This window comes from Sinocyclocheilus rhinocerous, unplaced genomic scaffold (assembly GCF_001515625.1).
Source record: "Sinocyclocheilus rhinocerous isolate Xijiao unplaced genomic scaffold, SAMN03320098_v1.1 scaffold1238, whole genome shotgun sequence".
Lineage (NCBI taxonomy): Eukaryota > Metazoa > Chordata > Actinopteri > Cypriniformes > Cyprinidae > Sinocyclocheilus > Sinocyclocheilus rhinocerous.
In genome coordinates this window covers 1,373,639-1,399,152 of record NW_015662954.1, presented here as the reverse complement: position 1 = coordinate 1,399,152, position 25,514 = coordinate 1,373,639, and the positions used below count along the sequence as shown (strand labels likewise).

The 25,514-nt window shown below is 37.7% G+C and overlaps 1 protein-coding gene across 1 annotated transcript in view; it reads left to right on the top strand.

Annotated features, from left to right (window-relative positions):
• Window positions 1-25,514, top strand: part of polrmt (polymerase (RNA) mitochondrial (DNA directed)) — a 53,411-nt gene that overhangs the window by 17,993 nt on the left and 9,904 nt on the right. The window contains exons 9-15 of the mRNA XM_016538774.1: window positions 3,064-3,855; window positions 5,563-5,685; window positions 6,701-6,823; window positions 7,531-7,710; window positions 9,889-9,975; window positions 12,137-12,250; window positions 22,720-22,772. Of these exons, the coding sequence (XP_016394260.1) occupies window positions 3,064-3,855; window positions 5,563-5,685; window positions 6,701-6,823; window positions 7,531-7,710; window positions 9,889-9,975; window positions 12,137-12,250; window positions 22,720-22,772 (1,472 nt within the window). The remainder of the gene's footprint in view (window positions 1-3,063; window positions 3,856-5,562; window positions 5,686-6,700; window positions 6,824-7,530; window positions 7,711-9,888; window positions 9,976-12,136; window positions 12,251-22,719; window positions 22,773-25,514) is intronic.

Genomic DNA, 25,514 nt, shown 5'->3' with positions numbered 1-25,514 from the left:
GGTATGAGTCAAAACTAGCCATACCGAGCCATTTTTTTTGTGTTTGTCGGCATACTGGTGTTACGGTTTAACTGGTGGTGACCGTGTTACTGATTTCACATTGCTTCCAAATGCAATTTTTAACTACCACATTCCTATTTACGATCATTCTGGTAGCACGTGAAGGCAGCATCAGTGAAAACAAGCAGAGACAATGGTAGCTTTAGCAACATTAGCCTTACAGAGATCCAAGAAGCCCTTTTGGAAAACAAAATATGACGCGTGATGCTTACTTCATCTAGAGTCTGGACGTTTGCGCACAAAGCGTTGGTATCGATCCCTCTTTCAGAAGCAATCTTTGCACAACTCCAGCGCTGAACGGACCCTCGTTTGTGAGGCAGTCCGGCATAAAATGATTACCACAAACATATAGGACTTTTCCGTTTTTTTCCGGGACATTTTCTTCGAAAATGAAATTTAACCACCGTGTCCTCAGCGGTCTATGGAGACCCCTGTGGTCGTTGGTACATCCCAACACACGACACTTGTAATGGCTCTTTGGCGCTGATATTGTATCTCCAGCAGCTACAGCAAGAAAACAGTAATGGCGGACTGATGCTTTTCACTCAGGGCTGTGTCTATCCTATTAGGGCAGAGAGTGGCACAAATGGGTGGGACTTTCCCGAGTATGACGTCATAGTAGTGAGAAACCTGGAACCGCTCATTTGGAGAGACTGTTTATGATTTATTGGGATTATAAAAAAATGAGTGGGGGGATTTTTACCATTATAGGCTGGTTATTCTCACACACTGCGGCCACACAACTGTGTTCAACCACCTTATAAAAGTGATTTTTGCATTCTATGGCACCTTTAAGAGAATAGGGACAACGCTTTTAGACCATGCGCCGGGCGTGCCGGGCACGCCGACCGTTTTTCCCGTCGTTAAACTAGCAAAAGTGGATTCGGACACGCCCTAAGTGCACCTGCGCCTTGCACTTTAGACCATGCACTTAGATCGTTAAAATAGGGCCCGAAGTCATACTAGTTAAAATTCTGCACGTCCCTGAATTGTTTTTGCTTCCATACTGAAGGCTGTTCATGGCTAGACAGTCAAATGACTGTCCATTAAAAGTCGTGTCATAAACCGTCCGTTCCCCATCTAAAAGCTCTCATGGACACGCATGTTTTCATGAATTATGGAATCATTTTTCCTGTGCGAGTGATCGCGGGCCAGCGGAGGAAGACGGATTGTGGCGAAACTAATATCTTTTTTACTGTCCTCTTAATTGCCTGTTTGATTAACCGGCGAGGGATTGCAAAAAGGGGGAGGAAAGAGCCCAAAAAGATTGGGCGAATTTCCTTTTTGTCCTCGAAAATCTCATTCCCAACGCTGCTGCCCTGGCTCTCGGCATGCACTGTGGGCTTCAAAGACCCCAAGCTTAACTCCCGTTCCTCCACTGAGCTTGCAGATGGCCCGTGCAGCAGGGAAGAGCTCTCAGTTTAGCGTGACTGTGGATTATTCATGTAGCATGAATGCTGTCAGGTGGATTCACATTCCTTTTTCGAGACATTTAAAATGCCACCTTGTAGCAAGGTGATCTCCATCTTATCTTTTTTGAGGTTTAGTCTAGTGAAATGGCTTGACAAATCCAGTTTTCTGTCTTGTTTTGACATATTTTATGAACAAATAACTCTGAGTTAATTTTTTTTTTGTGAGTCAAAAAAACATACAGAGCCACCAGTGTGTCATGAGCAGATGACTCTTATGAACGGTTTCATATGAATCCAAAATACAGTGCAACAAGTTTAGCTTGATTCACGAACAAATGACTCTTATGAACTAGATCTTTTAAGGGAATCCAAAATATACAGCATGAGTAGTTTAGTCTGATTCATGAAACAAAAGATTTTTGTGAACTGATTATTTTTAATGATTCAAAAACCTACAGCGCGACCAGTGTAGTTCGATTCTCAAACAAATGACTTTAATAAACTGGTTCTTTTTAGTGAATCCACAACATACAGTATGAATAGTTTATTCTAATTCAAGAAATAAATTACTCTTGTGAACTGATTATTTTTAATCAATTAGAAACATACAGCACGACCAGTGTAGTTAGATTAGAAAGCAAATTACTTTAATAAACTGGTTCTTTTTAGTGAATCCACAACATACAGCATGAATAGTTTAATCTGATTCATGAAATAAATGGCTCTTGTGAACTGAATCTTTTTAGTGTTTCAAAAACATACAGCACGACCAGTGTAGTTCGATTCGCAAACAAATTACTTTAATAAACCTTTTTGTTTTTTTAGTAAATCCACAACATACAGCATGAATAGGTTGTCCGATTCATGAAACAAATAACTCTTGTAAACGGATTATTTTTAATGATTCAAAAACATACAGCACGACCTGTGTGGTTTGATTTACGAGCAAATAGCTCTAGTTATTTGTGTATTATTTTAGTGAATCCACATGATACAGCACGAACAGTGTAGTCTGATTCATGACCGACTCTTATGAACCAACTCTTTTAATGAATACCTCAAAAAAATTAGTTACCGCTTCAAATAAGTAAACAGCCCTGAATACTGAATCACTGTAATTACCCAAATGAATCAGAATCAAATTGCGAAATCTTCATCAATACCCATCCCTTCTTGTTTACACAAGAACATACAAAAACAGATCACGTCAAATGAATCATGTCAAATTCATATTTTGATATGTTGAATTTCATAATTCAGCATTCACACCCATCGTGTTTCTGGGACTATTTTGTAGCCATTTGTGTGGGTACATGTGCTTTCTCTTTCTCTTTGAATAGAAGTTGTTTATCCGGCTGTCAAAGACAGTTACGTCTGTTGTGCACCATAGACACTTTACCAGCAGCACACATAAATCATCTCTGGTTTATTTGAGGTGGGTTACAGGCCTGCTGGGAGCTAGCGACGAGATATGTTTATTAATGTAGATCTGTCACGGCATTTAATTGTCCATGTTAAACGTCCTTTTTGTGACATGCCTTTAAGGGATGTCTCGATATTTATTCACTCTCTTCTTTGGCATCCACCTCAGATTGGCTTCATCAAACCGCATCCTATTGTGACACAAATCCAGAGGGTTGCGATGGAAACCAAACTTACGTTTGACTCCTACGTCATGCCCATGCTGTGTCCGCCCGTTCCCTGGACGTCCCCGAAGAGTGGCGCTTACCTGTTGACGCCAACCAAGCTGATGCGCTCCACCGATGGAGCCATCCAACACCAACTTCTCCTGGAGAAGAGCCGAGATGAGGATCTCCATGCTGTGCTGGACTCTCTCAATCAGGTGGGCAGCTGCCCTTGGAAGATCAACAAGCCCCTGTTGGACATCATCATCTCGATCTTCAACGACAAAGGCAACGACAAGCTCTGCATCCCTCCGCCACTGTCCGAAGCACCCGAGGTTCCTCGCTTCAACCATCACGACCCGTCCTACACTCAGGCCGAGAAGGCCTACATGAAACGGGAGGGTGTCAAAGCCAAGAAGAAGGTAGCGGAGATGCACAGCCTCCGAATGGACGCGCTGTATAAGTTGTCCATCGCCAACCACATGAGGGACGAGATCTTTTGGTTTCCACACAATATGGACTTCCGAGGGCGTACGTACCCCCGGCCGCCTTATTTTAACCACCTTGGTAGTGACGTGACCAGGGGAGTGCTGCTGTTCGCCGAGGGACAACCTCTCGGGCCCAAAGGCCTCGACTGGTTGAAGATCCACCTGGTGAACCTCACAGGGTTGAAGAAATGTAGCTCACTAGCTGGACGACTAGAGTATGCTGATAGTATCATGGAGGACATCCTAGACTCGGCAGACCATCCTCTTGACGTAAGCATTTTAATAGCACCTTTACCTGACTTATGTACTAGGAGTTGTGGCTGGATGAACTTATGTATGGCTAGTGACACAACAAACTGATTGGTCAAGCAGTTTGTGCAACAATATGTATATTGGAGGTCTCAGGCCAGTGTACCATATGTGTATGATGAACGTTCATTGGTTGAGTTTGCAATGAGTGGTGATGATGATGATGATGATAATGATAGTAATAAATAAATAAATAAAATTATTAATGATGTATTTAATTTAAATTATTTAAATGAATTATTATTTAAATGTGTTATAATTTTAATTAAATTGTATTAAATTAAAATGTATTAAATAAAATAAAATAATAATTATGAATAATAGTATTAATTAATTAATTAATAACGTTGTTGTTGTGCATGAATGAATGAATGAATAAATAAAAATGATTAATTATGTATTTAATTTAAATTATTTAAATCAATTATTATTTAAATGTGTTATACTTTTAATTAAATTTTATTAAATTAAAATCTATTAAATAAAATAATAATTATGAATAATATTATTAATTAATTAATAACGTTGTTGTTATTATTATTATTATTATTATTATTATTAGCTAACTTTCTGACCAGAGTATTAGGCCATGTACATAATGATACAACTACTACTACTACTACTACTTCTAATAATAATAATAATAATTATTATTAAAATAATAATAATACTTATTATTATTATCATCATCATCGTTATTGGAATAATTAAATAAAAATACTAATAATTCTAACTAGTAATTGTAATATGATTAAATTTTTTTATTTCAATATTGTATTAAAGGTGGTTGAGTAATGGTGATAATAATAAAAGAACTTAATTTATTGTTGTTAATAATAATAATAGCTATAATTGTTGTTTTTGTTGTTGTTAATATTGTTCCTAGTATTAACGATAATAATAATTAAATAAATGAAAACTGTTTTAATTGTGTAACTTTTATATCAATGTTATATTTTAATGTAATATTTTATTATTTTTTTTATTATTATTATTATTAAAAAATAATGTTATTCTATTTACTGGTATTAACAACAACAGTGATAATAGTTATTAGTTAAATCATTAAATAAAGTTATCAGAGCACCAAAATGCTTATCGTACAAAAGAAAATAATTTAACAAATCAACTTTTAGTTTATAAATATTACCAAAAACTGCATAAGCTTATTTAATTTCCTGACTTTGTACAATCTTATGCTTAATTACATTTAATTTGCATTTAGAATTATTTTCCAGCTGTCCATGGCATCAAATCAGACCTGAGATTCATTTTTGGGTCATAACCCTACAGTATACAGTTTATACCTTTATTATATATTGTAGTGAATCATATATAATACAGTTACAGAAAATATACAGTACAGAAAATATGTATTATAATGTCATTCAACATTAGATATATTATTATAATACAGTCATCCTATGCAATTAAAAATTATACTTATAGTACAGGATCCTATATAAGATTAGAGTTTCAATCCTCTAATGTTTATCTTCAGGTTCAGGTTTTATTATGGCAGACCTCAGTTTACTCTGCATGTAGACCATTCAGATCCAAACGCATCACACTGCAGGCTGTGAGCTATGACTGAGCCATATTTTTGTGTTTTATTGAAATGATTGTCACATTCCTCGTTCCCCAAAGAGTCACAGCCCTATTTTGCAGGGTCGCAAATGGTGGATGAATGCAGATGAGCCGTGGCAGGCGCTGGCTTGCTGTATGGAGATAGCAAATGCCTCCCGCTCCCCCGACCACACCAAATTCATCTCTTATTTCCCTGTTCATCAGGTACTGAATCTTTAGGAACTGGCAGCATTTGCTATACAGACACTATTACACGTAATTGCTGTTTAGGGATAAGTTGTAGACTTTAAATTATTATTATTATTATTAAAAAATAATGTTATTCTATTTACTGGTATTAACAACAACAGTGATAATAGTTATTAGTTAAATCATTAAATAAAGTTATCAGAGCACCAAAATGCTTATCGTACAAAAGAAAATAATTTAACAAATCAACTTTTAGTTTATAAATATTACCAAAAACTGCATAAGCTTATTTAATTTCCTGACTTTGTACAATCTTATGCTTAATTACATTTAATTTGCATTTAGAATTATTTTCCAGCTGTCCATGGCATCAAATCAGACCTGAGATTCATTTTTGGGTCATAACCCTACAGTATACAGTTTATACCTTTATTATATATTGTAGTGAATCATATATAATACAGTTACAGAAAATATACAGTACAGAAAATATGTATTATAATGTCATTCAACATTAGATATATTATTATAATACAGTCATCCTATGCAATTAAAAATGATACTTATAGTACAGGATCCTATACTATAAGATTAGAGTTTCAGTCCTCTAATGTTTATCTTCAGGTTCAGGTTTTATTATGGCAGACCTCAGTTTACTCTGCATGTAGACCATTCAGATCCAAACGCATCACACTGCAGGCTGTGAGCTATGACTGAGCCATATTTTTGTGTTTTATTGAAATGATTGTCACATTCCTCGTTCCCCAAAGAGTCACAGCCCTATTTTGCAGGGTCGCAAATGGTGGATGAATGCAGATGAGCCGTGGCAGGCGCTGGCTTGCTGTATGGAGATAGCAAATGCCTCCCGCTCCCCCGACCACACCAAATTCATCTCTTATTTCCCTGTTCATCAGGTACTGAATCTTTAGGAACTGGCAGCATTTGCTATACAGACACTATTACACGTAATTGCTGTTTAGGGATAAGTTGTAGACTTTAAACTGATAGATATGTGTTCTCTCTCTCGTAGGACGGGTCGTGCAACGGCCTCCAGCACTATGCTGCCCTCGGGCGGGATGTGATTGGTGCTACTTCGGTGAACCTCATGCCCTGTGAACTGCCTCAGGATGTGTACAGCGGTGTAGCTCAGCAGGTCAGTCACACTGTGGCACCAGAGGGCGGCAGTGCGTCTTACGGCCCTCCAGAGCAGCGTTTCCCAACCTTTCCCTGTCCTAAGTTATTCCACAGTTCCATCAATAAGGTTCAGAGGTTCAGAAATGTGCTTTATTTAACCCATATTATACTTATTAGTATCATTTAGCATTTTCGTTATGTTCATGTAAGTTCGTAAGTTAATATATTATGTAATATAATATTATAGGGAACATTATTGTGGTTAATTAACAGTGTTGTATTATTTTTAAAATTATATTCAAAACGCCATATTTATATATGTATTAACTATTATACTGTTATTACACATTTTGTATTTAATTTAAAAATATGTAAGTATTTAAATAATAATAGGTATATTCTAATAAAATTAGAATATGTAATTAGCAGTATTTATATTATTTTTTCATTAAAATTATGTGTGACAATTATATATGATTGATATTATATATAAAAATATATTTTTTAAATATATTATTATTGTTTTTTATGTTTGTTATTTTATTTAAATGTATTATATTTAAAAAATACATACAAAAATATAACACTAGTCAAACTAATATGATTAGTCGGTTGTTGGACTAGTTCAACAAATTACCAGTTGTGACCAATCCCTAACATAACTGTGACTAATAAGTGTATTGATTTCTGGAGTCTCAGAAAGGTGCACTGTCCCGTGTCTCGTAGGTGGAAGAGTTCAGGGCTCGGGATGCGGAGAAGGGTTTGAAGATCGCGCAGGTGCTGGAGGGCTTCATCAGCAGGAAGGTGGTGAAGCAGACGGTGATGACTGTGGTCTATGGCGTCACGCGCTACGGGGGCCGTCTGCAAATCGAAAAGCGACTGAAGGAAATCGATGATTTCCCTAAGGTGAGGCTCGTTGCACTTTGCTTAAAATGATCATAGATGGAGTAACAAACTGGGGGATGAAAAATGACTCAAGAGTTTCCTTGTGAAACAAACCTTGTCCTGCATGATGTTTGGATGGATGTGGTCGGATCCATATTTTCCAGCCAGAACCTGCAGCAGAAACTCTCCCTGATTTATTATAGACACCTTTTTGATGGAAAATATCCTCAATCTTTTGCAGCCTCATCTCAGGTGATTTAGCCGTACAAAGTCCTCTGTTATCTCCATTATTTCTAGTTATGTAACCTTTTCTTCATCTCGACTTAAAGGTGGAGATAAGCTTGGTAATCTTGCTTTACATCGCAGATGACGTGAACTAAAGATTTATTTCCCCCCCCATTTGCGTCAGGCTTGATTTCCCCAAGTGCGGCCCTCTGTGGGCAGCCGTAGAAACAGGTGACGCTCTTCTCGTCTCTCCTAAGCTGTGGAGAATGAAAGAGGAATTATCACCTGTAGAGTCAAGGGATCTCATCTCCACATTCTGCTTGCTAAAGCAAAACTTTTGATTGTTGAACTTAAAGGGATAGTTCACCCAAAAATGAAAATTATGTCATTAATTACTCACCCTCATGTCGTTCCAAACCCGTAAGACCTTCGTTCATCTTCGGAACACAAATTAAGATATTTTTTATGAATTCCGAGAGTTCTCTGACAGTCCCGTAGACAGCAAGGATCCTAACACGATCAAGGCTCAGAAACGTAGCAAGGAGATCACTAAAATAATCCATGTGACATCAGGGGTTCAACCGTAATTTTGCGAAGCTATGAGAATACTTTTTGTGCGCAAAAGAAAAAAAAAACGATTTTATTCAACAATTCGTCTCCTCCGTGTCACCCTGGCAACCTTAACGTAAACGGCTTATGCTGTTTTGTGTCAGCTGTGTCACGCGTATACGTTTTCTACGTTGTTTGTGCTTTTATCTGAACGTAAACAATGTATCCGCGTGATGTCCTTGCTACGTTTCTGGACCTTGGTCGTGTAAGAACACTTGCTGTCTATGGGAGGGTCAGAGAACTCTCAGAATGCATCAAAAATATCTTAATTTGTGCTCTGAAGATGAACGAAGGTCTTACGGGTTTGGAACGACATGAGGGTGAATAATTAATGACAGAATTTGCATTTTTGGGTGAACTAACCCATTAAACATGTTTTGTGGTGTTTCCTTGTTCAAATGTCAGGCCTTTTTTGGAGTCTTTGGTTCCATTTGAAACCGTTAACTTTTTCCATTCCACAAGGTTCTTTAGATGTTTTTAAATATTCTTCAAACTAAGACAAAAATGGTTCTTCAGTGGTGAAAACCCACTTTTGAATGTTTATTTTTAAAAGAGTATATTTGTTTAAATCTTTTCATTTCAGTTACTGGTACCTGACATGCATATGCAAATGAACATAAATATTATATTAATGCCCTGATGTGCACTTGCAGCTGCAGGTTTGGATAAAGCATCCACACTGTTGTGCTTTTTTGTATATCTAACAATAGGGGCTTTCGCACTAGAGGAACCTTTTCATAGTTCCTAGAACTATCGGTGCTTTTTGGCGTGGTCGCACCGCAGGAACTAGGAATGTATTTAGTTTTAGAAACTCGAACGAAATTAGCTCCTGCTTCAGAGTAGGGTCTAAAACAGTTCTATAGGAACTACCAGTGATGTAAGTGTATACTGATTGGCTACCCGACATTTTTAAAACGCCATGTAAAAATATTTACTCCACAAACATGAAAACAACGATAATGGCATTTAGCTACCTGTTGTCTGCAGTGTTATATTCTTTTCTCAGCCTCGATAATAACACTACAAGTTGTCGTAAGAGATGTAGTCAGATTTTCATGCTCTTTTAGTTGCGTAAATTGTGCATTTAAATTCCATCCCTGTTATCACGAAACCCACAAAACACAAGAAAAACAGCTCCGTACATGGCATCCTCCATTCACCAGTTGTTGATGTTTATAAATGCCACAATTAAAGACATCGCAGTCGGCTGCTTCAGAGTTCTTGCTGCTGGTGTGAATGCAACCAGGAAAACAGCCCAAGGGAGAAATTGGTTCTCTAGGAAGGACCCTGCTGGCTAGTTCCTAGAACTGAGTTCTTAGAACTACGTGGTGCGAAAGCCCCTTAAGTGCTATTTTCAATCCACAGGACTACATATGGGATGCTTCACATTACCTGGTGAAGCAGGTGTTCAGCAGCTTGAAGGAAATGTTCACAGGGACGAGAGAAATTCAGGTACATACTATCACATTCCCTTATACACTTTCGGGACTATTCTATTTTTAACTTGTGTGGTCACATTTCCCATTGTACAGCGAATTTTCGCAGGTGGAATTCTGGCATTTTAATAGGAATTCACGCAATTTGGAATTTCGTGTGAAGGTGAAAGATTTCCTCATGCAGATTTTGCAATATGTAGATTTGTCTTGTTGACCAACAGAAAGCTGCTTGGTTTGAAAGTGACTTTTGTGTAAACTGCGCTTCATACAATAGACAGTAGACCTTTTTTTTTTACCAAAATTTCACTGAATAAAATATGGCTGTTGGTTTTAGTTTTGTAACGAATGGTTAACTCAGAGATGAAAATGAGCAGAATCCAATGGCAGTGTTTTATTAAAATAAACTTGAAAACCAGGAAACAAAAAAACAGGGATCATATGACTACTAAAAAAGATACGCCCGGAAACATGAACAAAACGAAATGCCCACAAAACAAGATCACAAAGACATTAGAAGTTAAATTTTAGTGTTGTTTTTATCACTACTAAATTTTGTGTATTAAATTATAGAATTTAAATAGAGGCGATATATTTTTCATGGCTGTCTAGTGTTATTGTTTTTTGCTTGGATATTCATGTTTCATTTATGAATCCTTTACAATATGTTCTTTACCAAAAGCTAAATCTAAGGTCAATTTTCATTATATTTTAGCTCATTTTGGAGTCATTTTTCAAATTATATTAGTTCTTAGTTTTATTTCAGTTGAGTTGACAAAACTGTTTTCATTTAGTTTTTATTTATTAACACTGACAAAATTGTGGCCGTCAGTTGAATAAATGTTTTAGTCAAATAAAATCGCATGATTAATTTGTCACATTAATCTTATACACACCACTGTTCGAATATTTTTTTTTTAAATTGATCAAAAGTGACAGTAAAAACTTTTATAATTTGATTTCTATTTCAAATAAATGCTGTTATTTTAAACTTGCTGTTCGTCAAAGAATCTTGAAATCGCATATCGCATTTACACAAAAGTATCAAGCAGCACAACTGTTCAACATTGATAATAATAATAAATGTTTCTTGAGCAGCGAATCAGCATATTAGAATGAATTCTGAAGAATCATGTGACACTAAAGACTGGAGTAATGATGCTGAAAATTCAGCTTTGCATAGAGGAATCAATTTCATTTGAAAATATATTACAATAAAAACATGTATGTTAAATTGTAATAATATTTCACAATATTTATATTTTTTACCATATTTTAATCAAATAAATCCAGCTTTGGTGAGAATATAAGAGACTTCTTTCAAAAGAATCCTAATGACCCACAGTGGTGTTTATCAATGGTTTTTGAACAAAACCCCACCCTTGTTGCTTCTCTCCTTTTTTGTTTTTTGTGAATGAAAAGATTATTTTTGTGAATCGCCAGATATAGTTCTCCCATGATGCAACTGGCTGCGGCTCATGAATTACAGCTGCAGGAAACAGAAAAGGAATGAACGTCCCTGGTGCAGTAGATCAAGGACCAGCCGCTCACTGTCTCCTGTTGCACCCCCTGGGGAGACGAGCAGACAGGCAGAGCGAATGTGAAATATCCCCCACTTTGCCTACAGACACAAGCAGCTTCCTAAATAGGTCAGATCCTCGGGAGGGGTGGCAGTTGATCCCAGGTAGTTGATCATTCCCGTTACCCGCAGAAGGTGATACAGGAGCGGAAAATTGGGGGGCGACGTGGGCCCCGGCTGTTGGTGAACACTCTGATGAATGGAGCCACTTCAGGCCCGGCCCGCTTCCAGATGAAGTGAAGAATTTATCTCACACAAAGTGTTTCGGGGAGAGCACTGGGGACGTTGCGAATGTGGCAGCCAAGTTGCGCAGCCAGCACTGTTGCTGCGGATCAGCAGGTTTTTTAAACGCTTCGTCTCAGCAACAACTTCCCACCTGTGCGTCTGGATTTTTCTAGCTAGCACAGCCGGAGACTACTTTATCGCAAATACTTTATCGCGATTTTTTCCGGTGAAGACAAAGCGTTATGCATAGGGTTTTGGTTTCAGTTTATCTAGTTCAAATCATAATGCAAATTTGGTTTTGTTCTAAATTCTTAATGTATACAAACTGAGTTGGATCGATTGGTTGACGCTTCTGACTTTTTTTTTTTTTTCTCAGGAATGGCTGACGGAGAGCGCAAGTCTAATAGCTAAGTCTGGGAGGACGGTGGAATGGGTCACGCCACTGGGACTTCCTATCGTTCAGCCCTACCACCGAATAAAGAACCAAACGGTAAATTAACTTGCTAACTTAACTAGTTTACCATTTTAAACACATTGGCCCACAGTTGGACCCCTGACCCCTTATGGGCCTCCATGTTTAAAGCAGCGCTTTGTAACTTTTTCTGTGTTCAAAATTTGCAAAATGTATATAATGAGCGAGTACATCATGAATTCATCTTCCAAACCGCGTTTTTGTCTTATTCCGAATCACTACGGTACACTTATAATAAGTACTTATATTTGGACTATTGTAGTCTGGTCGGGTCGTCACCGCTGCGGAGTAACACATACCTGCGTGAATCGCCATAGACATTAACTTAGAGAAGTAGCTCCGGTTGGAATGTTCTTCCGCGGGATGTGTGCAGTTCTGTTTATTAACCACTAGAGCGCCAAAAGTTACATAGTGCTGCTTTAAATGACGTAATTAGGGCCCTATGGAATCTGTTTTGTTTATTATATTCCCAAAATTCCATGTTTTCTGTTAGAATTTTCTAGATTCAGTTTTAATGGTTTTTAATTAAATTTGAATAATTAAATAGTATGTCTAATCAGTTTAATAAAAAAAACTTCAAAGCTAATAATTTATTTCAATTTTAACAATAATAGTGTCCAAACATATTTTATTCTTTCAGAAATTCTGTTGTATGTTTAAATTTTTCTGAATTGCGTATTTTAAGATTTAATATAAATGTATTATCAAATTAATGGATAAAACAAACCAAAAAAAATTATAAAATGAGTAATTCCTTTGAATTTTTGCCAAACAAAGTGCTGCGAATCTACTGAACAGTAGCAATTTGTATTCCTGCCATAAGTTCTTCACGTTCTTCAATTAAACTTTTATTTGGCAGGTTGCAATGAAGACCTTTGAGTTTCTGTTTGTATCTGACAATAGTTGACAATAGTGGAAAAAAAAGTGGAAGTAACTCACTGTTTGCTATTGTTTGGCAAATTTTCACCAACAAAATCCAGTCATTTCAATACAAATCCACACAATTGAAAATTATGCTTGAGGATGAAAGATTTCCATAAGCCGATTTCACAACTGGTTCAAGCTGGTCATGCTAATTTGCCATGTTGCCATGTATGAGCTGTCATACATATCTACACAATTGATAGTAGACAATGGACATTTTTGCCTGCAAAATATTTGCTAATGTGACCACACCTTAAGGCCGTTCACTCATTTTGGTATTATCAAGTTGCCAATTTGTACTTGAACAGGTACTAGATTGATTCGACATTTTCCCTTTTCTGAAAGACACAATAAGTCTTTCATTTCGTCATCTTTGAGGTCTTTCACTGTACTTCCTCAGCAGAATTCAGCAGGGAGTTCGACCTCTCTCTCCGCCCAGCAGGCGCGCTCTTTCTCGCTCTCCATCACAGCGTAGCACTGCTTGTCAAAAAGGTCTTGTGCAGCTGGGAGTGAAACAATGAAGTAACGCGGCAGAGGATTTGCATGCAGACGGCCTGCCTTGCTGTCAGATAGCATCAGCAACAGAGCTGAGGCGGCACAGCGGTGGCCTGTAGTGCGTGCAGAGAGCATCTGGCAACCCGTCTGTCACAGCCGCTGAGCATTTGCTGCTGTTGCTGGGTGTGGCTTAATGCCTAATACTAGATTTGGTTCTTAAACAGCTTTTTTTTTTTTTTGACACTGGAAGTTTCAGCTAAGTTGCATTTTGTTGAAATATTTAAAAATGTAATTTATTATACTAAAAGGTTATAAATCAGGTACAAGCAGTTTTGCATAAATAAAAATAAACCTTTTTTTTATCATAAAAGGTGTTTCTTCAATTTTGAGCACTTTTTTGTCAATTAATTTTGTAACTTTCATTTTATTTATTAAAAATGCACTGGGCAAAAAGCGCTCGTAGTTGAAGAAACGCTCATGTTCATATCATACCTAATGCGCTGACATTTATTTTCCGCAGTGTTTAAATGAATATGCAAACACTGGCTAATATTTCCCTGCCTTTGGAAGTCAAATGACTGTACAACTGGGTACAGCTGATGTCATTTGGACCTTAATGACAAGCGTGTGCCTGTTTTCTACTTCATTCCTGTACAGTTTTGAAGAACTGAACCCATTCATTCCTCCTTCACTCCCGGGAATATGTGTAATGTCATGTGCCTGGCCTTTTCGTTTTCATCCCTCTGGTCCACGTATCTAGGCAGTGGAAATAATGTGTAATAGCATGGCCTGTGTTGTCCTCAGTGGGGTTCTGCTGTTGAAAAGGTGCCATTTGTTGGCTCTTGCTTTGTAAAAGTGTCACTTGCCCTTCTCCAAATGCTTTAAGATGTTGACTTCTAAGTCCAGCACCTAAAGCAAATACAATGGAATTTTTTCTTGTATCATTATTAGTAATATAAATTGTTGTTACAATAACACACAATGCATTTTTAAATAATTGTTCTATTGAATATTTGGCAACACTTTAGTAATTCTCACTATTAACCAATTAAAAACCTATTATTAAAGGGTTAGTTCACCCAAAAATGAAAATTAGCCAATAAACGCTAAGTGGCATTAAACAGCTTGAAAGATCAAAGACCATTTTTAATATAACTCCGACTGGATTCGTCTGAAAGAAGAAAGTCATATACACCTAGGATGACTTGAGGGTGAGTAATTTATGGGCTAATTTTCATTTTTGGGTGAACTAACCCTTTAACATATTGGCTGTTTATTAGCTCTTATAAAGCACATATCTGCCTGACCATATTCTACATCCCTAATCCTACCCAACACCTAAACTTAACAACTACCTTACTAACTATTAATAAGCAGCAAATTAAGAGTTTATTGAGGCAAAAGTCGTAGTTAATGGTTTGTTAATAGCAAGAATTGGACCTTAAAATAAAGTGTGACCGAATATTTTCTTTTTTTTTTTATTTAATAAAACAATTATTGTAAAGATTTATTTTAGGATTTGTTGAAGCCTACAGTATATGTCAGTGTAAATTGGAATAATACTCATTTTTTACAATAATGTTTTTTTAACTGTTAAAACAGTTTCCATTAGAATTTTCAATTAAAAATTTCCTGAAATTTGACTGAATCTCTACTGCAGACTGTACTGTCTGGTCCTAAATATCATAACCCACTTCCACGAATGTAGGTCATCACATTTTATTGGACTTTTATGGAATTTCTGATGAAGGTCATCATTAATAAATTCTTCATAATTCCTCATAAATTCTTCACCGTTTCAGCCCTTTTCTTTTACTGAGCAGGAGGTTTGAAGGCCATTTACGGCATTCAGCATGTTAAATCGCTCACTGACTGACTGCACCGCTGCGTGATAGCGCTGGGCTTGTTGATCACACTCTCGCTGAATTTCTGACCATTATCGCATGCTCCCATCCTCCTGCGATTTTTGTGTGCGCTCCCGCAAACATTCTAATATTGTATATTATTTTCGCACATCAGGGCGCCGTATTTAAACCCCTTTTGAATGAGCGCTAGCAGTCGCAGTTCACTTTCGATTTCGCAATCGCGCGTGCACTGTGTAAAGGGAGCACATCTTACAATAAAAGATATTTGTCAATGAGCTCGGGATCTGTTGAGGAGCAAATCCTCCAACATCTTTGTCAGTTATCTCTCCTTACTTTTGACCCGTGATCAGTCAAATCTGACTTCTGCAGCTCGTGTTGGATGCAGGGTTGTTGTTGTTTTTTTTTCCACGAAATTGGGCTGCTTTTAAACTGTTGCCATATGGGTTGATTTTCCCCAGTGGGTTAAAGGTTTAAAATATTGCATAAATTACATTTGGTTGAAATGCTTGTACTGAAACATTTTGCATTCTACCTGTAATAAAACTGCTAAATGTTTTGGGCCACACTAGGAAGCATTTGAGCTGTGTTTATGATAAATGTACATAACAGTGACTGTAAAATATGTATTTTAGGGATGCAAATGACATTTTTATATTTGGGACATGGTAATTGCGCTACTTTGGGCCGTTTTTTTTTTTCTTTTTTTACTGGCATGGGATGCTCAATTAAAATGATGTAATAGTTGTGATCATTATTTTACCTTCCATGATCATTCAGACACGATCAGGTGCAGTATTACTGACACTCTGTCAAGTCTGCATCAAATCAAGCACTCCGTAATCACAGGTAAACTGTTTGATCAGTCAGGTGTTTGTCATGAGAAGTGTTCCACAAAACAGCTATGGTTTGCAGACAGTTATAAGAGTTGATGTTACAAATACATCTTTTGAATATACTGTGTGAACTCATTGCAGCAACTCATTTTTTAACTGTTAAAACAGTTTCCATTAGAATTTTCAATTAAAAATTTCCTGAAATTTGACTGAATCTCTACTGCAGACTGTACTGTCTGGTCCTAAATATCATGACCCAATTCCACGAATGTAGGTCATCACATTTTATTGGACTTTTATGGAATTTCTGATGAAGGTCATCATTAGCGGCCTCATAAATTCTTCACCGTTTCAGCCCTTTTCTTTTACGGAGCAGGAGGTTTGAAAGGCCATTTACGGCATTCAGCATGTTAAAAATCCTACTCATGTGAATGCTGACTGTTTTATGACAATGTATTCAGTGCTTATGTTTCAGCTTAATTATATTCAAAATATAATGGTTCACTTGCTAAATTTAGCATGAAAGCATCGGCCTTGCTGAAATGTATGAATTTTGACAGTTCTTATGCCCCTTTTTCTGTACCTTCCTTCAAAGACCTGCATATCCCTCTTGCATGTTTTACTTTAATGAAGGCATGGATGTATCGTGCCAGCATTTGAAGGTGGTCCACGTTGTGATGTATTAACCAGGTCCATTACTACACACATTCTTCATGAATGGCGCACCCTTTTATCCTCAAAAGACGGTTGATGGGTCAAGGTCAAAGGTTGATCATGTACAACACCATTTAGAGCATTATAGTGTGTTTATATTTATTTCACCTAGCTGTGGAGACACGTTAGGCGGTCACACCAGGGGTTTGCAATTCCCCTGTAAATGTCACACTGACCAGATTAATGTAGCACCATCAAGACCCCCATTAATCACGTCCGAGCCCCAGCTCTACCTCCACCTGTTCGCCGTACCATCCCCTACATAGATGAACCTGCATGATGGATCTTAATGACCCTTAATGGTGTTGTGTAAGGGTGAGTTTTACAGCCCCTTTTTATGATTATCTCTTTTATTATAGTTTTCGTTTCATTAGCATATTGGGTTATTTATGTCTGAGGGGAACACGTAGTAGTCTGCCAGCTTCGTGGATTCAAAGTATCTGGGTCTTCCGCGCACAGCGCAGTTTGCTAATGAGGATTTTTGCCGTGATTGAGGCTCAACTGTTTGACAAGGTCTAAGAACCTGATACGTGAGGAGCATTAAGCTCCACGCAGACCGTATTGCAGGCTCGATCTTCTTCATTAACATGAAATCAAACATCGTAGCTATTTATTCCTTCTGAACAGGAACCCCAAAGTCACCATAAAATTAAAACCAATCCTTTTTACTTAATAATCATCACTGGTCTAGCTCTTACCTGAAAATGAAAATCTTTTACTCACCCTTGAGTTATGTATGGCTTTTGTTCTTCCGTGGAACACAAAATTAAATAATTGAATAACGGTTTGGGTGAAGTCAGTGTGAGTATAGCTTAAGTATAGCTTAATTAATCATAACTAGAACACTTAATAAAACACCCAAAAGTGTCAGCCAAAATGTGTTATAATGGTTTTTGTTAGAAAGTCGTTTTAAAGGAATAGTTCACCCAAAAATGAAAATTTTGTCGTCATTTACTCACCCTCATGTCGTTCCAAACCTGTATGTTTCTTTCTTATGTTGAACACAAAAGAAGATATGTTGAAGAATTTTGAAAAACCAAACTGTTGTTGGTCCCCATTGACTTCCATAATAGCGAGGGAAATACTAAGGAAGTCAGTGGGGACCATCAACTGTTTGATTACCTGCATTCTTCAAAATATCTTTTATGTTCAACATAAGAAAGAAATTCATACCGGTTTGGAACGACAAACAGGTTGGGTAAATGATGACTAAATTTTCATTTTTGGGTGAACTCTTGTTTTAACAGAGAAATCCTTGTAAAATTGGTAGGTGCACTCCAGTCCAGTAGGTGGCAGAAATGCTTCTTCTGGTGGTCTGTGGTCCAATATAAAAAATGCATTGTAATGTAATTTTTATGTTCATTGAATTCTTTAAAAATCTTTGTTCTGGAGAAGAAAGAAAGTTGTACATCCGGGATCCTCAAATCTGGCCCACGAGATCCACTTTCCTGCAGAGCTTAGCTCTAACCCTAATCAAACACACCTAAGCATGCTAATCAATGTCTTTAGGATCATTAGACAATCACAGGTAGTTGAGTTTGATCATGGTTGGAGCTAAACTCTGCAGCGCGTTGGCCCTCCAGGGCAAGATTTGAGGAACCCTGTCGTACCTGCTTGTAATGACATGAGGGTGAGTAAATGTGTAAATGACAAATTTTCATTTTTGGGTGAACAATTACATTACAACCAACCGGTATTGGCATGTGTTTTAGGAGGGGAGTAGTTCTGTATCTTTATTGCAGATTATTAGTATGTTACACACACTTTTTAACCATTTAGTCGATTCCCGAAGGCTTAAATTAAGGTCCATGCTAGTTTTCTTTCTACTGAATATCCTGCCAGAACCCAGTAAAATAGGCTGTGGAAACTTAGTTTTAAGTTGATTTTAAAATTCACCATTAAAAATGTGGTTGGAACTATTGGACATATTAAGTTATATAAAACTTCTCCCACGTAACCTATCTGGGTGTTTTTCTTCTGCTGTGTGACTCTTAACTCAGAGCATCCAAAAATCAAAATCAGTATTAATCTCAACCCCCTACTTCAAATGTAATCAAGGAAACGTTTTCTCATGCTGCATCAATGAGACACTTCATCTGAGGTCACCTCTCTGTGATTCAATCTCTTGCAACCCACCCTTGATCTTTCTTTACATGGGGCGAATTAATTAGATGCCAGGGAAAAGGGAGTGTAATGCCGTCGAATCAAAGTAAACAAATAAGCCAGGGTGAATTCGGCAGTATTTATTCAGTCACTGAGCAGCACTGTGTCTGTTGATGGGGGAAAGGAAATTACACTTGGGAGGGAACCAGACTTGGGATATGCATCAGTAAAGCTCGCTAATGTGATTGTTTGCTGTTAATCAGTTTAGGGGTCACTTTTGGAGGCTGAAATGTTTCTTTCACAGGCTATACGTCAAGTTGAGGAAAAACAGTCTGGTAATTCTGTAAGGAAGACAACCAGCAGGAATGAAAGCCGTGGGGAATCATTTGTCGCCTTTGCTTTAATGGCCAAACACTTGCGGTGTCCTTGGAAAAAGGGGAAATGTGATTTCCCCTGGGGCTCTTGTGGTGTTCCTTGTCTACAGTCTGATCCCAAAAGGATGTCAAGCCCCACTGCAACTCTTATGACCCAAAACGCTACTTTTTGACTTCTACATCCTGCTAATTGACTAAAGCTGAAGTTTCGCCTGGTCTGAAAGTCAGATCAAAAACGAGGTGCTTTAATATGTGCACCACAAGATTTAATTTTTTTTATATCAGAAAGATCAGGGCTCTGCATGACGGCAGAGCATGAATCATCCATTTTAATTGATCCTTCAGCAAAACAGTTGTTTTTGTAGAAGCGTTGATGAATACAGTGGATATTTCAAGAGTATTCCGATATTTCAAGAGTATTCCCAGAGGATTTAACCAGGCAAGAGGTCACCGGTGGTATAAAGCCTCTCTCTTGGGGATGCTAAAAGATTAGAGAGTCTTGCTGTGTGGCTCAGATGGATGCATTCAATAAAAGAGGTGGCAGATTTGTGGATAGCTGGAATCCTTGAAAGTTAGATGCTGCTCTTTTGGCATACAGTATAGGATGCTCATGCAGGAAACTGGTCAAATCCCAATCGCAGCTTGTCTTGATCCCATTCCTCCGTGCTTTCTTCATCATTATCTGTCATACTCTCTACTTTCAGTCCCAGTAAAATGGCATAAAACTCTTAATTTTGGCTTTTAGATTCATGTAAGGTTTTGTAGTTGAATTCTGCAATAAAGGACACTAGAGCAGTGGTTCCCAAACCTGTCCTGGAGGACCCCTAGCCCTGCACATTTTGTATGTCTCCCTTATCTATGATTTCCCCTGGGGCTCTTGTGGTGTTCCTTGTCTACAGTCTGATCCCAAAAGGATGTCAAGCCCCACTGCAACTCTTATGACCCAAAACGCTACTTTTTGACTTCTACATCCTGCTAATTGACTAAAGCTGAAGTTTCGCCTGGTCTGAAAGTCAGATCAAAAACGAGGTGCTTTAATATGTGCACCACAAGATTTAATTTTTTTTATATCAGAAAGATCAGGGCTCTGCATGACGGCAGAGCATGAATCATCCATTTTAATTGATCCTTCAGCAAAACAGTTGTTTTTGTAGAAGCGTTGATGAATACAGTGGATATTTCAAGAGTATTCCGATATTTCAAGAGTATTCCCAGAGGATTTAACCAGGCAAGAGGTCACCGGTGGTATAAAGCCTCTCTCTTGGGGATGCTAAAAGATTAGAGAGTCTTGCTGTGTGGCTCAGATGGATGCATTCAATAAAAGAGGTGGCAGATTTGTGGATAGCTGGAATCCTTGAAAGTTAGATGCTGCTCTTTTGGCATACAGTATAGGATGCTCATGCAGGAAACTGGTCAAATCCCAATCGCAGCTTGTCTTGATCCCATTCCTCCGTGCTTTCTTCATCATTATCTGTCATACTCTCTACTTTCAGTCCCAGTAAAATGGCATAAAACTCTTAATTTTGGCTTTTAGATTCATGTAAGGTTTTGTAGTTGAATTCTGCAATAAAGGACACTAGAGCAGTGGTTCCCAAACCTGTCCTGGAGGACCCCTAGCCCTGCACATTTTGTATGTCTCCCTTATCTAACACACCTGATTCAACTCATCAGCTCGTTAGTAGAGACTGCAAGATATGAATTGGGTGTCTGATAAGGGACACATACAAAATGTGCAGGGCTAGGGGTCCTCCAGGACAGGTTTGGGAACCACTGCACTAGAGTACAAGTGAAGGAGATACAGCTGCTCTTTTGCAACATGCTTTCTTTTCAAGAGCAGGAAAAGCACAGGCAGCTGTCCAAGCCAGGACTCATCGCACTTTAGATAGGAATCCCTTTTTCACTGTCTGGGCATCGTGCCAACTTGACAACATGGCTTGCTTTGGTCTTGTCTTCCCTATTTAGGAGTTTTAGTTTCACCACCAGAACCAGTGGATCAGGAGTATATTGCAAGTCCTGTTTTTCCCAAGAGCTTTCGAGGATGTAAATTGACCCTTCACGTGTCAGAAGGCCTGGCTCACCCCCATCACGCCCCTCAATGTCTCCTCGGTTTTGTTGTTCCTGTTAATGAGCCCTAATGGACTCATAAATCATTGCAACTGAAAGGCCACTTGTCTCGTTTTTCCCATACACCAGGAAAGTCAAACTTCCTGGAAGGTCACTGTCCTGCAGAGTTTTCCTCCAACCCTAATTAAACACACCTGAACCAGTTAATCAAGATCTCCGGGATTACTAGAAACTTCCAGGCAGGTGTTTTGTCTTGCAGAGTGTAGCTCCAACCAGCTCCAGTGGCTCTTAAGGAGCGGACTTTGACACATGCGACGTATCCCATTCCAAATCAGAAATCCAAAATGGACACATTTCACTTCATTTTTTCCCCACTTTTGCCCCCTTCATGTCCCAGTGAACCTGCACACCAATTACCAGCAAAACCTTTCACCTTACTGTCTCCATCAGCACTTTCTATACATTTTCCTTTTTATGTCCATCTGTCACTTTCTGAAACTTCATTCCCTGTCATCCTGCACTTCTCCATTGAATTGAGCCGCATCGGGATGGGCTCCTGGGGCACCGTAGAGACTAATCAAAGAAGTAATGTGATGGATGCACCCCTGACGCTGACAGTTCCTATACCGAGAGCAGTCACTCACTCATGGGTTGTAGCCCGACCTCAGCGTCTAGGTGATGGACGCCAACCTTTACTACGGTTAAGCTCCTGTTCTTTAATGGCAGTGTGTCAATATTAGTGGTTTGTGGAGGTTTCTGAGAACATTTGGTCAGTCTTAGATTAAGAGACTCGCTCAAATCAGATTTTGAAAAGGATCAATAGGAAACTTGAAGGTCAGTCTGGAGCAGAAAGCAATATTCGTATGCATTGGCTTATATTAGAGGTCAATGTGGTAAGTTGGATAAAGGTCAACTAATATCATATTTAAACTGGGAACATTTAACATAGCAACCCATTTAAAGCCAATTTTTACATGATGGTGTCCCCTGTAAACAATGCAATACTTAAGTTTCAAAGCAGTGACATTGCCACACAAGCTGTTTGCTTTTCATTTCATAGTAGTTTCTTTCTTGCTACCCATTCAGACTCTCTTGTCTTCTCTTGTTTTTCGCAGCTCAAGAGCAGCATGCAGAACCTGAGCATCCATATAAGTCATGATGCCAATGAGTAAGTACTTCTCTCTGACTTTGACCCCTGTATTGACGTTGACCTCTGACCTCTGACCTCTCCCCACATTTCCATGGCTTCTTGTTCATTGTATTATTTACATGATTCATTTGGCATTTTGAATGATGTGTCTGTTCTCTTAATCTTTTCAAGAGATTTTGAACAATAATTCAGCTGCCAAATCTTGATGAAAATGCATTGTATTGAATCGTTTTTATTAATCCATTAAAATGGATTGTGATTCAGTAAAATCTAATAAATAAAGTAATTGGTTCAAATAAAACGCATTCGCCTTAATTGACAAATTATTTTTGTGTAATTATGCCATTAAAAATCTTAATTTCCATGTCACCAGGATTTTTGTAGTTTGAATCTTTTATTCATTTTATTTTATTTTTTTAATTTAGTTTTTTTGTTTTCACTGTATCGTTATTTTTTTAGTTTAGTTGTTACATTTCTCAGCACAATTTGGTGTTGTTGCTGTCTAGTGGCATTTCATGTTTACTGCAGTCAGTTTTATACCATACCATGTATTAAAAAGGGATAGTTCACCCAAAAATGAAAATTATGTCATTAATTACTCACCCTCATGTCGTTTAAAACCTGTTAGACCTTCGTTCATCTTCGGAACACAAATCAAGATATTTTTGATGCATTCTGAGAGCTCTCTGACCCTCCCATAGACAGCAAGGATCCTACGTTTACGTATTTACATTTATGTTTAGTTTACGTTTACGTATCTGATTCTCTCCAAAATGGCGCCAGGGTGACGTGGAGGAGATGAATTGTTGAATAAAGTCGTTATTATTGTTTTCTTTGTGCACAAAAAGTATTCTCTAGCTTTGTAAAATTACAGTTGAACCACTGATGTCACATGGACTATTTTAACGATCTCCTATACGTTTCTGAGCCTTGATCATGTAAGGATCCTTGCTGTCTATGGGAGGGTCAGAGAGCTCTCAGAATGCATCAAAAATATCTTAATTTGTGTTCTGAAGATGAACGAAGGTCTTACGGGTTTGGAACGACATGAGGGTAAGTAATTAATGACAGAATTTTCATTTTTGGGTGAACTATCCCTTAAAAACTAAAACTAAATATATTTTATTTCAGATAGCGGAAATCTTTTTATTTTGTTTTCATTTTTGTTTTTGGCACTTAACAATAACACTGTTTCCTTGTGGTCAAAAGCATTTTTTTGCATTGTGGCTTAATGTAGTGGCTTAATTTAGTTGTTTTGTAGCTGAACTGTATGGTGTTGTGACTTAACAACATTGTGCTTTGAACTTTTGTTTGCTTTCAAAATTTCATTGTGATGGGTGCTATGAGCCAACATAATAATACTGCAGAAAACAAGTATCTTTGAAAGTCTTTGCTATACTATTTTCATTCTTGTTTGGTTTATTATGTATAGTATTATTGCACCGTACTCCACAGAGCACATTAAACAATTAAATTGGAGTGCTTAAACAGCAAATTTGCAAGTAACAGGAACACCTAAAGGCAGCACCTGTGTCACGCAAGTGTTTGACACTATTCTGGGCCTGTCAATGGATGGCCAGAATTCATTATCATATACAGAAACCCCTGGAGGATATGAAAGAAGCAGAAAGTCCCTCCGATGAGAAGAGTGGCATTTTGTGTTGAAATGTCACTGCTGCACATTCTGCATGTCATTTACTGAATGGAGGGCTACCCGGAATGAACAATAGATTTAAAATCATTGCTGGTTTTATCGTCTGTTGCTGGGTACTTGCAATGGAGACCAAGTATGTTTTGGCTTGTTTGAGTTAGAACTGTGTTGTTTCCAAATGTAACTGTTTTAACGAGATAGTAGATTGTCTGTTCACCCTCATGACGTTTCAAACCTGAAAGAACCTTCTTTTTTTCTGAGGAGCACAAAAAATATATTTTGAAGAATGTGCTAGTTAATCTTTTCCATAAAATTACAACGAATTGGCACTGATGTTTTCAAGCTTCTAAAAGGACACAAAAGCACCATAAAAGTGATCCATATCAGCACAAGAGGAACAAGTATATTTTGAACTCTTGTGCTGTGCTAAAAATACTTTGCTTAATTTAGTGTTCCGGGTCAAAAATGACCAGCCTTGTTTATTATGCTTCATACCTTGCTACATTTGTGGTGTTCAATCTTTTTGTCAACTTTATTTATTATTATTTTATTTGATACCTTCGACCAATTGGTTCCAAAAAGAAGTACAAAATCTGTGAGAACTGAAAGAAAACAAGTTGACAAAAATATTGAATCCAAGATTTGGTGATAATATTGCATAACAAAGCAGTTTTTTGTAGGCTGGTCATTTTGGACTGGGAACACCACAAATGTAACAAGGTGGGAGAAAAATCCCAAGAAAGTACAAAAATTATCCATTTTTTGGTGGGAAGTTTTCATACCCTGTGTGAGCAAAGTCACCAAGATTTAATCCAGTGTGATAACATTAACTAGCATTTTCAAGAAAAGAAAAAAAAATCCTTGTCAAAACGACTGGAATACTACATGAGGGCTAAATATTAATTTCTTGTAATTTTTGCAAGAAATATCCCTTAAAGCCTCACTGGTAACTGTTTGTTTATGTGGCGGCAGTGTCTTTGCTTATTCGACTCTATCTCTAAGATTTTCATGCATAAACAAATGCACCGTCATCCACCACTTTACCATATGTTCCCAAGGCAATCATCTTTTATTAAACAAACACTTCTGTGCTTCCCACCGAAACCCCA